Genomic DNA, 13,661 nt, shown 5'->3' on the forward strand with positions numbered 1-13,661 from the left:
AGAGCTGCCTCAGGAGCCCCAAATCTAGTTCTTCCCCTTGGTGTGGGGGTCTGTAGCAGACCCCTACCACCAAATCCCTTTCTCCTTGACCTCCATGTAATCTAACTCACAATCCTTCTACTTTCTCCTCCTCCGATTCCATTTTGATAAGGGTTGATGTATATATCGCTCATTGACATAGCGATATGTCCTCCCCCTCTCTTTTCCACTCTATCCTTTCTGTACAGCTTATAACCTTCAATGTGTACTGCCCAGTCGTGGGAAGAATCCCACCGGGTTTCTGTTAGTCCTACTAAGTTGTAGGTGTTTTCTGCAAGCAGGAGTGCTAGTTCATCCTGCTTGCTCCCCATGCTCCTAGCATTGGTGCACAGGCACTTGAGCCCTGTGACTGGCGGCTTTTGTTGCCCCCCGGCTCTGATGCCCAAAGGGCCCCTTATTGCTTACCTGTGCTGTACTGCTGGCTGCCCCATGGATTGCAGGTTCCCGATGTTCTCCTTCAGGCTGGACTGTCCTTGTGGGTGCCACATGGTTTGGTGGTCCACGGCTTCCCCCGCCCTCGTCTTCCCCTCCCCCCGACAAGCCTAGTTTAAAGCCCGCTGGAGGAGATCCACCAACCTAGAAGAGAACACACGCTTACCTTTGGGGTGGGGCGGCACAGCAGTGGGACTCGCTTCCCAGCAGCCCCTGTGGTGCTATCTAACTCTGCCCAGTTGCTGCTGCCAGTGTCTCCACCACTAATGCCAGACCTGGCCCTGCTTCCCAGGTGCTCAGGCCCATCCACGCCACACCCACCGGACAGAGCAGGCAGGCAGGTAGGTTCTCCATGGAGACTAGTCTGGCACCCCTGTGGGCAGGGCGTGCTCAGCCGGATGAATGGCTGGGGCCACAGGTGGGCAGGAAATGCCTGGTTCCTGCCTGTGGAACTGGCACCCATCACAGAGGCATGTAGGGAGCAGATCATGGCTCTGCCTGGGGCCTCAGGCCCGTGCTGTCACTGCCCTGCAATCTCAGCCTTGGCCTTGGCTCTGGCCCTGGCTGCCCATAGAATCATAAAGTTAGGGTTGGAAGGGACCTCAGGAGGTCATCTAGTCCAACCCCCTGCCCAAAGCAGGACCATCCTCAACTAGATTATCCCAGCCAAAGCTGTCTAGCTGGGCCTTAAACACCTCCAAGGATGGGGATTTCACCACCTCTCTGGGTAACCTGTTCCAGTGTTTTACTACCCTCCTAGTGAGAAAATTCTTCTAATATCTAACCTAAACTTCCCTTGCTGCAACTTGAGACCGTTGCTCCTTGTTCTGTTGTCTACCACCACTGAGAACAGTTTAGTTCCATCCTCTTTCAAGCCCCCCTTCAGGTAGTTGAAGGCTGTTATTAAATCCCCTCCCAATCTTCTCTTCTCTAGACTAAATAAACCCAGTTCTCTCAGTTTTTCCTCATAAGTCATGTCCTCCAGCCCCCCTCACCATTTTTGTTTCCCCCACTGGACTCTCTCCAATTTGCCCACATCCTTTCTCTAGTGGGAGGCCCAAAACTGAACACAGTACACAAGATGTGGCGTCAGTGCTGAATAGAGAATAATCACTTCCCTTGACCTACTGGCAACACGCCTACCAATGCAGCCCAGTAAACCGTTTGCCGTCTTGGCAACAAGGGCACACTGCTGCCTGCCCACGCCATCCAGCATAGGATCAATTGTCATTTCCCCCCTCCCCCCAGCCAGCAACAGCTCACAAAAAACCTTGAAGGGGTCCTGCATCCCAAATAATTGCCCACCCCTGGATTACACTGACTGCTTCGACAACACATTTTACGTACACAGATCTAAAGCACTATATTATTAAACCTACTTTGTTATGGGTGACGTAACCTCCTTTTTTCAATCTCCATAGGTTATCTTTGCATATATAGTAGGTGGGGATTATGTAGACTTCTGTACTTTGTTTTCATTAAGTGATTATAAGGATCCCCAATATTGAAACTACCCAGAACTTGATAAAGCTGTAAAAACATACATGCAAAGGTATGAGAGAACATTAAATGACTGCCAAAGAGATAAAGACATTTCACAGTTCCTTAAAGACATAGGGCAGCCTTCTCAAACATGAATGGTTTGGATTATTTCCTGCTTTTAGCAGTTATATCAGGTATGAATTTTACCTAAACAAAAGATTTTGGTGTGAGGGAATAACTGGCATCTGAGTCTTCAATTTATCAGCCTTTTGGTAATTACTGTACTGATAGTTACCCAATGGGTAATTACTCTGAAATGGGTAATTATGTTAGAAAATTTAAATTGTTCCACTAAAATACAGAAAATATATTCTATGTACAGTGGCAGTTATAATTAGGAGACACACTCCCTAATTTAGAAGAGCTGGTAATTGGGAGATAGTCCCTCAGTTAAGAGCTAGCCAGTCAGTCAGAGGCAGACAGTGTTTGTGGGAGTTGCTTACTGCTCTGGTATAAAACCTGTTATGTAGTTCACTGTATGTCCACTGAAACTGGTGATCACTATGTGGTGGCAGGTGAGGCAAATGAGAAGGAATTTGAGATCCAAACTAAAAAAAAAAGTTGGAAACAGTGCAAGAGCAGTAATGCACAGTAATCTCACACAGTGGAATTTTCCATTGGTAAGGAGCCCTCAAAGGGGGGGAGAGAGCTTCCAGGTGGACGTGCAGCAGGCTTTGCCTGCCTAGTAATAGTCCAAGGACAGTTAGTCATGGAAGTGTTGCAAACTCCATGTGCCCTTCTGCTGTTGGACAATATATCAGAGAACTGGAGGGCATTCAGACAAAGGTTTGAGTGGTTGCTAGTAGCCCCAGGGGCAGAAGAAAAAAAAATGATCAAGTCAAGTTCTCAGTCTTCTTGTATGATGTGGGGGAGGAATCCTTGGCTGTTTATAATACTTTTACCTTCAAAAAGGTCCACATCTGAAATTAAGTAAAGTACTATCCAAATTTGAGGAGTACTGCACGCCAAAAAAGAATGGGACTCTTGAAAGAGACACATTTTTTTATGTGCAACCTCCCTCCCCACAAAAAAACAAAACAAAACAAAACACCCCACACAACAGGAGAAAGTATAGGCCAGTAAGTTTCTGAACTATAGAGACTGAGTAAGAACTGTGCTTTTGGGAACTTGACAGAATCTCCAATTAGTGATAGGATTATTTGTTGCACTGGAAACAGTGTATTAAAAGAAAAGCTACTGTGTCAGGGAGATTTCTCCCTAGAAAGGACTATCCAAATGTGCCAGGCAGTAGAGCTCAGTGCATGAAAAGGAGTCGTATATACAGTAGACATGAAAGAATATGGCCTGAAGAGGGAATCTTACACAGTGGAATTTTCCATAGTTAAGGAGCTCTCAAAAGGAGAGAGAGCTTCCAGGTGGACGTGCAGCAAATGTGGAAGGCAGCATAGACCCAAATTTTGTGCTGCATTTGGAAAGCTGTTTTACATGTAACAAAAGGAAGCAGACTCTGTAGATCCCAAACAAAAACCTCTAGTGCATACAGTCATTGGCAGATCTAGAATTTTCAAATGGTGGGGTGCAGATGGTGAGATGCATCATCGCTGTTATCATGAGTATATTCTTGCAATTAGTCCCACATGTTCACTCGCCTGCCACAACTTTGATGGGAGAATAAATGTAATAACTAAAGCAACAAAAGATAATTGCAGGTCTTAACGTCAATCTTTATGAGTTAACTTGTTACTTCTCACAAAAGGTCTCCTAAAGTGATAGCATCACCGCAAGGTCAACGAAGTCTAATCTTACAGTCTTTATGTCTGGTGAGTGGCTCCTGGCTGAGCTCACCCTCAGTGGTACTTCTGTCAATCTCTTTCAGCTCCTGCCTCTGGTTGCTGAAGGCTCCGTGTTTCCCCGCCTCCTGCAAGTGTCTCACCTCTTTCTCAATTCAGGTAAAGTGGCTCTATGCTGCATGACGTTCTCACAAATCAGGTAGCACTATATAGCTCCTGTGCCTCCGCACAGGTTCTCCCAGCCCTCTGGGTTGAATTTGCATTCCTCGTCCCCTTCTGGGGGTTGTTTATTGAGGAAGTGTCCTTTTCAAGACCTTCCCCTTCTTATTTCTGGTTCACGGTTTATAATTTCTTACAGGTGTTAGAATCTCCCGCCGTGAGATGCTGGATGATGATGTCATCACCTCCAGTCCATGTTTTCAGCTCTTGGTAAATTTAACTTTCCATTGTTAGTAACAGGGTCCAAGGGCTCCCTGATACAGGAACTAAGAGGGGAGAGGTATATAACTAATAAATTCTTTTAAATCGTTATCTTTTTTTTAATCACTTTTTTGTTCTGATGCAGCATTTATCTTCTGTGATGGTATCTATTCTGCAGGTATGGAATGACACAGGAAGTCAGCAATCATATTCTTGTTTCTGGGTTGATGCTCTACTGAGAAACAAAAAGGCTGTAACGCCAGTGACCAATGAATTATACATGCCTTGTCAGTTTTTGCTGACTGTAGCCGTCTTAATGGTGCATGGTCCGTGATTAATATAAATGTTCTCCCTAGCAAATAATATCTAAAAATCTCCACCCCCCACCTGATGGCCAAACACTCCCTCTCTGTGGTAAAATATCTAACCTCAGCTCCTGAAAATTGCTTGCTGGCATAAGCTATGGATCTTTCTTCTCTTTGTACTCTTTGGAATAAGACCGCTCCCAGAGCACTTCCTGTAGCATCTGTTTGTAAATAAAATACTTCTTGGAAATTGGGCGTGTAGAGTACTGTGTTTTGGGTTTGTTTCTTTGTTTTACAAAGAGCCTGCTTGACCTCATTGAAGGCCTTTATAGCCTGCTCAGACCATCATAACTGACTTACTCACCCTCTTGTCATGTCTGTCAATGGGCCCACTAATTCGGAGAAAACTCAGATAAACCTTCAGTAGTAATTAGCAAACCCTAAGAAGGACCTAAGCTGTTTTTGATTTCTAGGTAATTTATAATCTCTAATAGCAGCAACTTTATCGGCTACAGGTTGTATTCAACCCTGTCCAACCTGGAAACTTAAATAGTGATTTTCCTCCCTAGCAAGTGCACACTTTTTGAAGTTAGCAGTTAATCCAGCGTGCCTTAACTCTTGTAATACTGCCCTCAGGTGGTGACAGGGCTGTACCCAGTCTTCAGAAAAAATTATAATATAATCTATATATGCTGAGGTATAACTTTGATGTGGTGCTAAGATCCTATCCATCAACCTCTGAAACAAAGCGGCTGCCCCATGCAATCTGAAAGGCATTCTCCTAAACTGGAATAAACCCCAGGGCATATCAACTGCCTTTTTTTCTCTATGCTGTATAGCCATAGGGATCTGCCAATATCCCTTTGTTAAATCAAGTGTCAAAATGTACCTTTCTTGTCTTATCTTTTCCACCACGTCATCAACCTATGGCATTGGAAAAGCATCGAAAGTTGCCACTTCATTAAGTTTCCTATAATCTACACAAATGCTCATTGAACCACTGGACTTTGGTACTATAACTAATGGAGTTCTCTATAATGCCCAGCCATTTCATTTGACTGATCTCTTGCCTTAACAGACTGCCAGAGGTGACAAGGTAAACATCTCCAATGATTTCTCACTATACACCCAGTGGGAGTTTTTATATGATGTTCTACTGCTGTCACTTTTCCTGGTTTCTCACTGAAAACATCTCAAAATTCTCTCGCCAATTGCTCCAGCTCTTTCTGCTGTTTCACTAATACATTCTGCCCCACTTTCAGATCGTCCTCTTTTAACTCACACAATATGGGGTCTCCTATCACATCCAAATCTTGTGATTCAACCACTCCCTGCATAAGCCATCCTTCTTAATTGTGCCATTTTTTCAACAAATTAACATGACAGTTTTGTCTTCTCTTCACAGGTTCTGTCCGTTGTACCTCATTGTTCACTGGGCCTAGTGTACGAGTAAGATGAAATGGTCCTTGCCATCTAGATAACAATTTATGATTGTTTTCAGGCAACATTAATAGCACCCAATACCCCTCTTTGAATTTTCTATTTCTGGCATGTTCATCATACCATTGCTTCTGTCTTACTTGACTTTTACCCAGGTTTTCTTGTAGAAGGTTCCTTACTCTTCCTAATCTTTCCTGGAACTCTTGGACTGGGTGAGGTTGACACATCTCTCCAGGGACTTTTTCTAACCGCCCTTCACAGATTATATCCAGTAGCCCTTGAGATTTATGCTCATAAACTAATTCAAATGGAATGCAGCCAGTGGATACTTGCGGTGCCTCCCCAACCAAAAACAATAATGGAGGAATTATGGCTTCCCGCTTTCTAGGATCACCCTGAATATACACACGAATCATGCTTTTTAGGGTACGGTTAAAAAGCTTGTCTGTGGATGATACATAGAAGTCCTTAATTGCTTGATTTTCAGTATACTACAAATCCCCCTCAACACATTAGACATTAAATTTTTTCCCTAGTATGTAAGAATTTCTTGAGGTATACCCACACATGACACCCACTTCATAAGCTCCTCTGCTATTTTTGTCACTGTAACTGATTTCACGTGTATAGCCTCAGGGAACCTAGTAGCATAATCTATTATCACCAAGACAAATTGGTAACCTGTGTTGCTCTTGGGACATGGTCCTGCAATGTCCAATGCTATAGGATCAAATGGCCAGTCAAATAAGGGTAATGGCACCAAAGGTAAATGCGCAGGTTGAATATCGGAAACTTTGTAACATTCTGGACAATCCCAGCAATACCTCTCTACTAACTTATACAAACCAGGCCAGAACATTCTCTGTTTGAGGCATGCCTCCATCTTATCCCTCCCCAGATGTCTCCCCATGGGGAATGTATGGGCCACCTTTAACATCATAGACCAGTATTGGCGGGGTGCTAAGATTTGGAGGACCTCTTACCCCCTCTTCCCTAGTCCACCCGATACAGGATACCCTTACCTCAAACCCAGGAGTCGCTTTCACCAACCCTGAATTTGCGACTTCATCTTCTTGCTTAGTCAAATTCTCCTTGTAAATATTCTGAAACAGAGGTTCCTGCCTTTGCCTTTCTCTGAATTGCCCATCTCCTATAATTTCCTCTAAATCCATCTCAGCATCAAGATTTTCTTCTTGGTTGTCTTCTCTTGCATCTACCCCTATACATCCTCTGTCTTGTTGATCCTTACATCTTTCTTCCTTGAGATTCCCCATGCCCCACTACTTCCTTCAAATGAGGCCAATCCATACCTAATAGCATGGGACATAGCAGGGTGTCTGTGAATCCAACAGCCATCTCTTCTATATGCCCCATGACTCAATCATAATCTCTTTCTCTCATGAGTATATGAAACCCCATGAATACACATCATGCTCACAGGTGTCTAGGTTGGCCTGTCTGTGGGGGAATCAGATCTGCTCTGACCATAGTTTGAGTGCATCCTGTGTCTACAATTGTAGGGATTATCAAATTCCCTACTTTAATCTCTATTATAGTACTGGACTTTCACCTGGGGCTTTGTGTCTGCCAAAACTGCAGTCATGTGGAAAATCCTGCATTTGGTCCCTTGCTCCCCTTTGGGGACAAAAATCTAGCAATGTGCCCCTTTTCCCCACATCTGAAGCATAATATTTCCTTTGGTTCCCAATTTCTAATCTCATGGCTAGCTGTTTTTAAACTTCCAGCTTTATGTCCCCGACTCATGGTGTCTTGCCTCCCATTTGACACAGAGCTCCCACTTCTATCTTTCTTTACAGGTTCAGCTCCTTGCTCCACCATCATATAGTCTTCTGCCAATCTTACGGCTTCCTCCATTGACTGTGGGTGATGTCACTTTACCCCTCTGTGTGTATCACCATTCAAGTCTTTGATGAATTGTACTAATCCAACAGTGTGACCTACACCATCCAGTCCCAAATGCAAAAGGCTGGGTTAGTCCTCCTGGGGGCAATCATTAAATGACTCTATTTTGACATACAAGTCACCATAGTCAAGGCAACCACTAGGGGGTTATGTTTAAGGCTGAGCTGGTCTTGAAGATTTCCAAAGTGCACATGAGCTCTGTCCACAGAGCAACTAGCATGCAGTTTGTTCAGGAATTGTCTATGTGCAGCTCTTCCATAGGTTGCATGGACCTGAGACTACTTGTATTTGGGGTGCACTTGGGTCTGTGTTTTACAGCTGTTCTGTGTTTTTCAGACTATCCAATGTGGTGACTCCCCTTTTAAGAACAGCTGAAGGTAAGATGTGCTCACAGGGGTTTCCCCTGTCACATTTTACCAACCACTCAATTCTCCCCTTTTCTAGGGAAGATCCTTTGAATCCTTCACCATTGCTAATTCAGTAGTTTACTCAGATCCTATTTACTGCTGGTTTAAATATTTTAAAGCAACTGAATGGATGGACCTGTAATACAGTGAAGTAGATAATGGGTATGCTTATACCACTATCCTCTACCAGGTAGAATTACTGTCCAAATTACCACGCCAGTATGTCATAAACCATATGGAACCTGCAGAAATTCTCCATTAGATCAACTCATAGAGACAGACCATTTAGGAACAAGGGAACCCATGATCTGCCCCTGTTTTTGCTACGAAGCTCTGAGGGAGTATGGGGTACAGCAGACTGAAAATGATGATGCTCCTACACGGCTATGCCTTGGTTACAGCATCTTCACCTGCCCAGTTGTGTGCATTACCTTTCTAATGAGCAATCTGGTGCTCTCCTGTGTTTCTGAGAGGTACTTTCTGATTTAGAACTTCTCTGCAGATAAAGTCTGAAAGTCAAAAGAAAAACTTGCAGACACTGGCATCTTGTCTCAAGAAGCTTGGCATGGACAAACTGGAAACCATGCTGATACCAGATGGACTCCTTTGTTCCCTCTGTCCTGTTGTCCCCTCAGTGAGAGAATTTTTTCATGGGAATGACACCAGCTCTAAGGCCCTGACAGGCCTCCTACCCTGCTTCTGCTGACAACTATGAGATTGAAATTGATAACAGGTATAGAACAACCTGCTGACAAGCATGAGATCAATAGTGACTCCAGCTCCTAATGCTCTCTTCTCTACAGGCAGCAAGTACCACAGGTGGTGGGTGGTTCAGTTCTATTAGGAACCCTTGGCCTTAGACACAAGCCTGGCCTCTTGCATAAATACTCCGAGTGGATTCTAGTTCATGTCACCTCTTCAATATCTCAGGAATCCAATCTGTTGCAAACCCCTCTAGTTCCAAAAAAGGCCACCTCTGGAAGACAGAGTGGCTTATAAACTCAAACAGTGTGGGTACTGATACACCCTGCTCTCCTGTACTGTGACAATCATATGTCTTCCCAGGCTGCCCATAAAATCACTAGAATGAGTGGGGAAGGATAAAGGGTTCTGTCATTTCTTGCATCTGGGCTTTACCCTCATTTCTCAGCCTATCATTAATGACTACCAAAACAAATCCACTTTCTCTGTGAACTGAGGACCTGATGGGAACCCAAAGACTGTGGGGCTCTTTCTGGGAGCTTGTAGAGGAGGTCAGTGTAAGAACAAGGTAGAAAGTGACCAAGATTGTGTCAGGTCTTAAGCAGGGCCAAGACTTTGTACTCTGGTAATTTGGACCTAATTCTTACATCAAGGTCCTTGAATTCTGTAGTGGTATTGTTGACTTAACACAAGCCATATCAACACTTGGGATCTCAATATTATGCTGTTAGACAGGAGGGTGTGATACTAAATTACACACACACAAACTACATAAACACTCTATGGGTTCATACAAAACTATATGCACATATACAAATGCACAAACACACACTTTCGTGGCTTTGTGTTAACACTAGGGGTAACTTGGGGTCACTTGGGGTAATTGATCGAAGGAAAAGCCGAAAGGTGGCAGAGCAGAGGAGCGATGCCAGGGAGAAGCTGCACAGAAGCCAGGGCCAAAGCTGGAACAGAGAGACTGGGGGGGAGCTGGGACCTGGGTCAGGGGAAGCTGTGGGTGCTGGGAGAGGCTGCAGGGGAACTGGGGAAATGCGGGTGCTGGGAGATGATGCAGGGAGTCGGGGAGAGGCTGCGGGGGAACTGGAAGGTATGGGGAGAGGGATGCTGGGGCCAGGGGAGCTGGGCATCAGGTTGGGGGAAGCTGTGGGTGCTGGGAGAGGCTGCAGGGGAACCAGGAAAGCTGCAGGTGCCAGGGAGAGGCTGCAGGTGCCGGGGAAAAGCCTCAGGTGCCGGGGAGAGGCTGCAGGGGAACCGAGGAAGCTGATGGTGCCGGGAGAGGCTGCAGGGGAACTGGGGAAGCCGCACTTGCCACGGAGAGGCTTTTCAGAGGGCCTATGGCTCAGGAGCAACAGCAGGCCTGAAGCCTGTCTTTGAGTGACGTACCATAATGTGAATATTTGCAGATGCTGTGGTTGGCTTGGACAGCAGAACAGAGAAAACAGTCCAACTGTCTAATTGGACACAACCGGTAAGAAAAAGGCAACCTTGCTAGCCAGAGCTAGAACAGTGTTCTGCCATGGAAAGAAAGGAGATAAGAAGCCCTCTGTATTGTGTTGTAACTTGCGACCATCTTGAGTTATTGTATCAGGGTGGGGTCCCTGGGAGTGGCAGTGTTACCCCTAGGCTCCTTAACCGTGCCAGTCTTGCCCTATAGGCACTCTGTCTCACCCATCATGTCTTGTTGGTATAATTGATATAGGGAGGCTGCCCTTGATCTTTAGGTTTAGACATGATCTGGCTAGATCTTACTGAACCTGTGGTTCACAGACCCCTTGGCGTACCATGTTATGATGTATGGTACCCGAGTCTTCTCAGCACTATGGGCTATATGCATGGCTCCAACCGCCCCTTTACCATGCTCCAAGCCTCACAGATGCTACTAGCATTGTCTTGCCTAGGCCTCATTATAATTCAGCTTCTTGTCTTCACTGGGCTCTCTGCAGACCTGTCTCTGCGCCCCTCAGTGTTGGGCTCTCCACAGCCCTTATCGCTGTGCCCTCTCTGGCACCGGGATCCATGCCCCCCAAATCTGCGCCCTTTCTGGCACTGGGGCCCCAATGAGGCCTCCTCCTTCCCCAAATAGCCTCACCCAAACCACCAGTGTTATCAGACAGCAAACAAGCAACAGCAATCAAACAGAAACCCCTGGGCTATAACATAACGAAGTGAAAGGCATGCTGTGCCCCTTTAAAAGAGTAAAACTCCTTCTCTAATACTGGGTGCCTATAGGCAAGGGTACCCCATGGGCTCCTGGTACCCCATTAGCCCTAAGGGTAACATATCCAATGGGGCTGTAGCATCTCTGGGCCCTTCCTTCCTGGAGGCTACTTCCACTTCAGCTGCTGGCAGGGAACTGAGCTGCCTGGTCCCAGGCGTAGGGTTTATATAGGCCTTGGGCCCTGCCTCTTCCAACCAGATGACCAGGTGCAGGTGTGGCCAATTCCCTCATTAGTCAGTTGCCATGGCAACCTGCACCTGGGCTCTTATCTGGCCCTTTGTGTTCCCTCCCCGGGCAATCTCTGCTCTAATAGGACCATGCACCTTAGCGCCCTGTGACAGTTATGTACTGATTCTCTGCTGTAAAATTAAGCAGAATGTACTTTATAAGAAGGTCCACTAGTTTGGTCAGATCTGATAGGGTGCTTCTCCTTGTCATTGATCTGGGGCTTGTAAACAATGCCACTATCAAGTGAAATGAAGCAGAGTGGTGCAAATACCACTATCATCTAGTGATAAGGCTTAAAAAACTAAAAGGAGTAATGACAGGATCAGTACACAAACTACTTATTCCACAGGAGTGTCTCAGAGATTATATTACAACTACAGTATGCGCTTATGAAGGTTCAGGCTGTGCTAATGCCAGGCACCAAGTTAATGGAGGTTTATGGTAGTTGTCAGCGCAAAGTCTGTTCTACTCACGAGACATAAGCATGGTAACATCAGACCTGCTGCTTCTCCTAAATTAGTTACCTGACGATGGGCAAAACTAGCATATTCAGATGCCTTTATTTTTTTTCTCTTGCTTTTGTCAGGAGAAACTGTGTTCTCAGAAAGCATCACTGAAGGTATTTTTAACTTGTGGGCCTGGGGCAGCCTGTGCCTTGACTTCACTTTTATTTCCAAGAAAGGTAAATGTGGTGACACCTGGTAAAACTTAGAGCATGTCAGAATGTAGAGAAAAAGGCAACAGGAACATTGGAAATTGAAAGTTCAGTGCTGCTTCCTAATGTCCTCAAACAAGTAACCTAAGTATTGTTTCTTCAGGATGATGCTTGTAACAAATTACAAATAACAGGTTAATGTACTTGGGTATTCTCTTCTGCAGGTGCAGTGTTGGGAAAGTTGAGTCTTTCTTCTGAGGATCTCAAGCATTTTGCAAACAATAAATTGTCTCTTGTAGCTGCTGTGAGGCAGGCAAATAAATATTCTTGCCACTGTTTTACTGATCGGGAAACTGCAGCACAAAACTTAAGTTCCCTTCCCAAAGCTGCATTTCAGTGAACCAGCAGATCACAGGTTTGACTCTCAGTCTTCTGCTTTGACCATACTGATTCAATTCAGGATTTGAAAGTGACTGGATTCTTGTAAATGATTGTCTGAACTTGCTTTTCACAGAACACCTATGAGATGGTGTTCTACATTAGAGAAGAAATTGTTAGCAAAGTAATACAAATGGATAAAAATTAGGTCAGGGCATGCGAATGGGAGGAGGGAGCTGTTCTCCCTCTGCTCATAATCACCCTAATAAAAAGAAATGAAAGTAAAGTACCTCTTCTGAAAATGCTGTTCTCTAATGGTTTCTTTCATATCCTGCTTAGGCACAATGATTTACTGTTCCCATGAGCAGTCTCCCTACCAGGTTCTCTATGGAGAACCACACATCTTTAAGGAAATCCTGGTTTTGCAGTTCCACATCTCCCCAGATGTCTTCTTCCAGATCAACACAGTTGGGGCTGATATTCTCTACCAGACAGTCAGGGAGTTAAGTCAGCCTGATGAAAACACCATCCTTCGTGATGTCTGTTGTGAAACTACTGAGCACTATAGTGCAATGGGCAAATGTTAGCCTCAGTTCAACCAGGTTTTGTTTTTTTCTCCTGTCCCTAGAAGAATGTGGTTCCTCCACTATTCCCATTATCTAGATCTCCATTCCCACAGCTGAGAATAAGTCCTTTGTCTCTCATTTTTCCAGGTGTGATTGGTCTTTCTTTTGTTCGCCAAGTATCCAGGGTCCTTGGTACTGAGATAGTGGAGAAGGCTGTAGAGGATGCCAGATAGAATGCAGTATTGAATGGTGTGAAACTCACTTTTGGCTGGAAGTTTAATTGCTACAAAATGCAGTGACCCTTAGGTGGAAGGCAGTGGCCCTTAGGCTTCTAGCAGTGTCTGTGTATTTATGGACTGTGCTCTGTTCCAATAAAAGGGAGGAGCTTTTTGCTACCAGCACCCCACTCTCTACTTTCATAGTTAAACTCTATGTGAAAGGGGCATGAAATTGACCTGGTGGTTAAAGAAAGTGGAAGCAGAATGGGGGAAAGTGGCTGGGGAAAGAGGCATCAGGAATGGAGCACTGGGGAAGAATAGGTAAGAGGTTCTGTGCTCACATGGAGAGCAGCCTCAAGCTGTATGCATAGTTTCATAGTAGCTAGGGTCAGGAGGGACCTGAACAGATCATCCAGCCT

At 45.1% G+C, this 13,661-nt stretch overlaps 2 protein-coding genes across 10 annotated transcripts in view; both read left to right on the forward strand.

The window, feature by feature from the left end:
• Positions 1-13,661, forward strand: part of TMEM35A (transmembrane protein 35A) — a 39,663-nt gene that overhangs the window by 14,648 nt on the left and 11,354 nt on the right. For 4 of the 9 annotated variants that reach the window (XR_003094729.1, XR_003094728.1, XR_003094733.1 and 1 more), the window contains 3 exons: positions 3,851-3,923; positions 4,123-4,193; positions 4,330-4,733. The gene's annotated coding sequence lies outside the window, so the exon portion shown is untranslated. Of the gene's footprint in view, positions 1-3,850; positions 3,924-4,122; positions 4,264-4,329; positions 4,734-13,661 lie in introns of those variants that run through there. The other 5 variants (XM_025207470.1, XM_025207473.1, XM_025207472.1 and 2 more) reach the window with 3 other exon arrangements.
• The window catches only part of TRMT2B (tRNA methyltransferase 2 homolog B), a 7,428-nt gene continuing 2,591 nt past the window's right edge, over positions 8,825-13,661 (forward strand). The window contains 5 exon segments of the mRNA XM_014521242.1: positions 8,825-8,893; positions 9,410-9,529; positions 12,012-12,105; positions 12,798-13,010; positions 13,169-13,273. Of these exon segments, the coding sequence (XP_014376728.1) occupies positions 8,825-8,893; positions 9,410-9,529; positions 12,012-12,105; positions 12,798-13,010; positions 13,169-13,273 (601 nt within the window).

The sequence above is a fragment of the Alligator sinensis genome, unplaced genomic scaffold, assembly GCF_000455745.1.
Source record: "Alligator sinensis unplaced genomic scaffold, ASM45574v1 scaffold387_1, whole genome shotgun sequence".
In the NCBI taxonomy this organism is placed as follows: domain Eukaryota; kingdom Metazoa; phylum Chordata; order Crocodylia; family Alligatoridae; genus Alligator; species Alligator sinensis.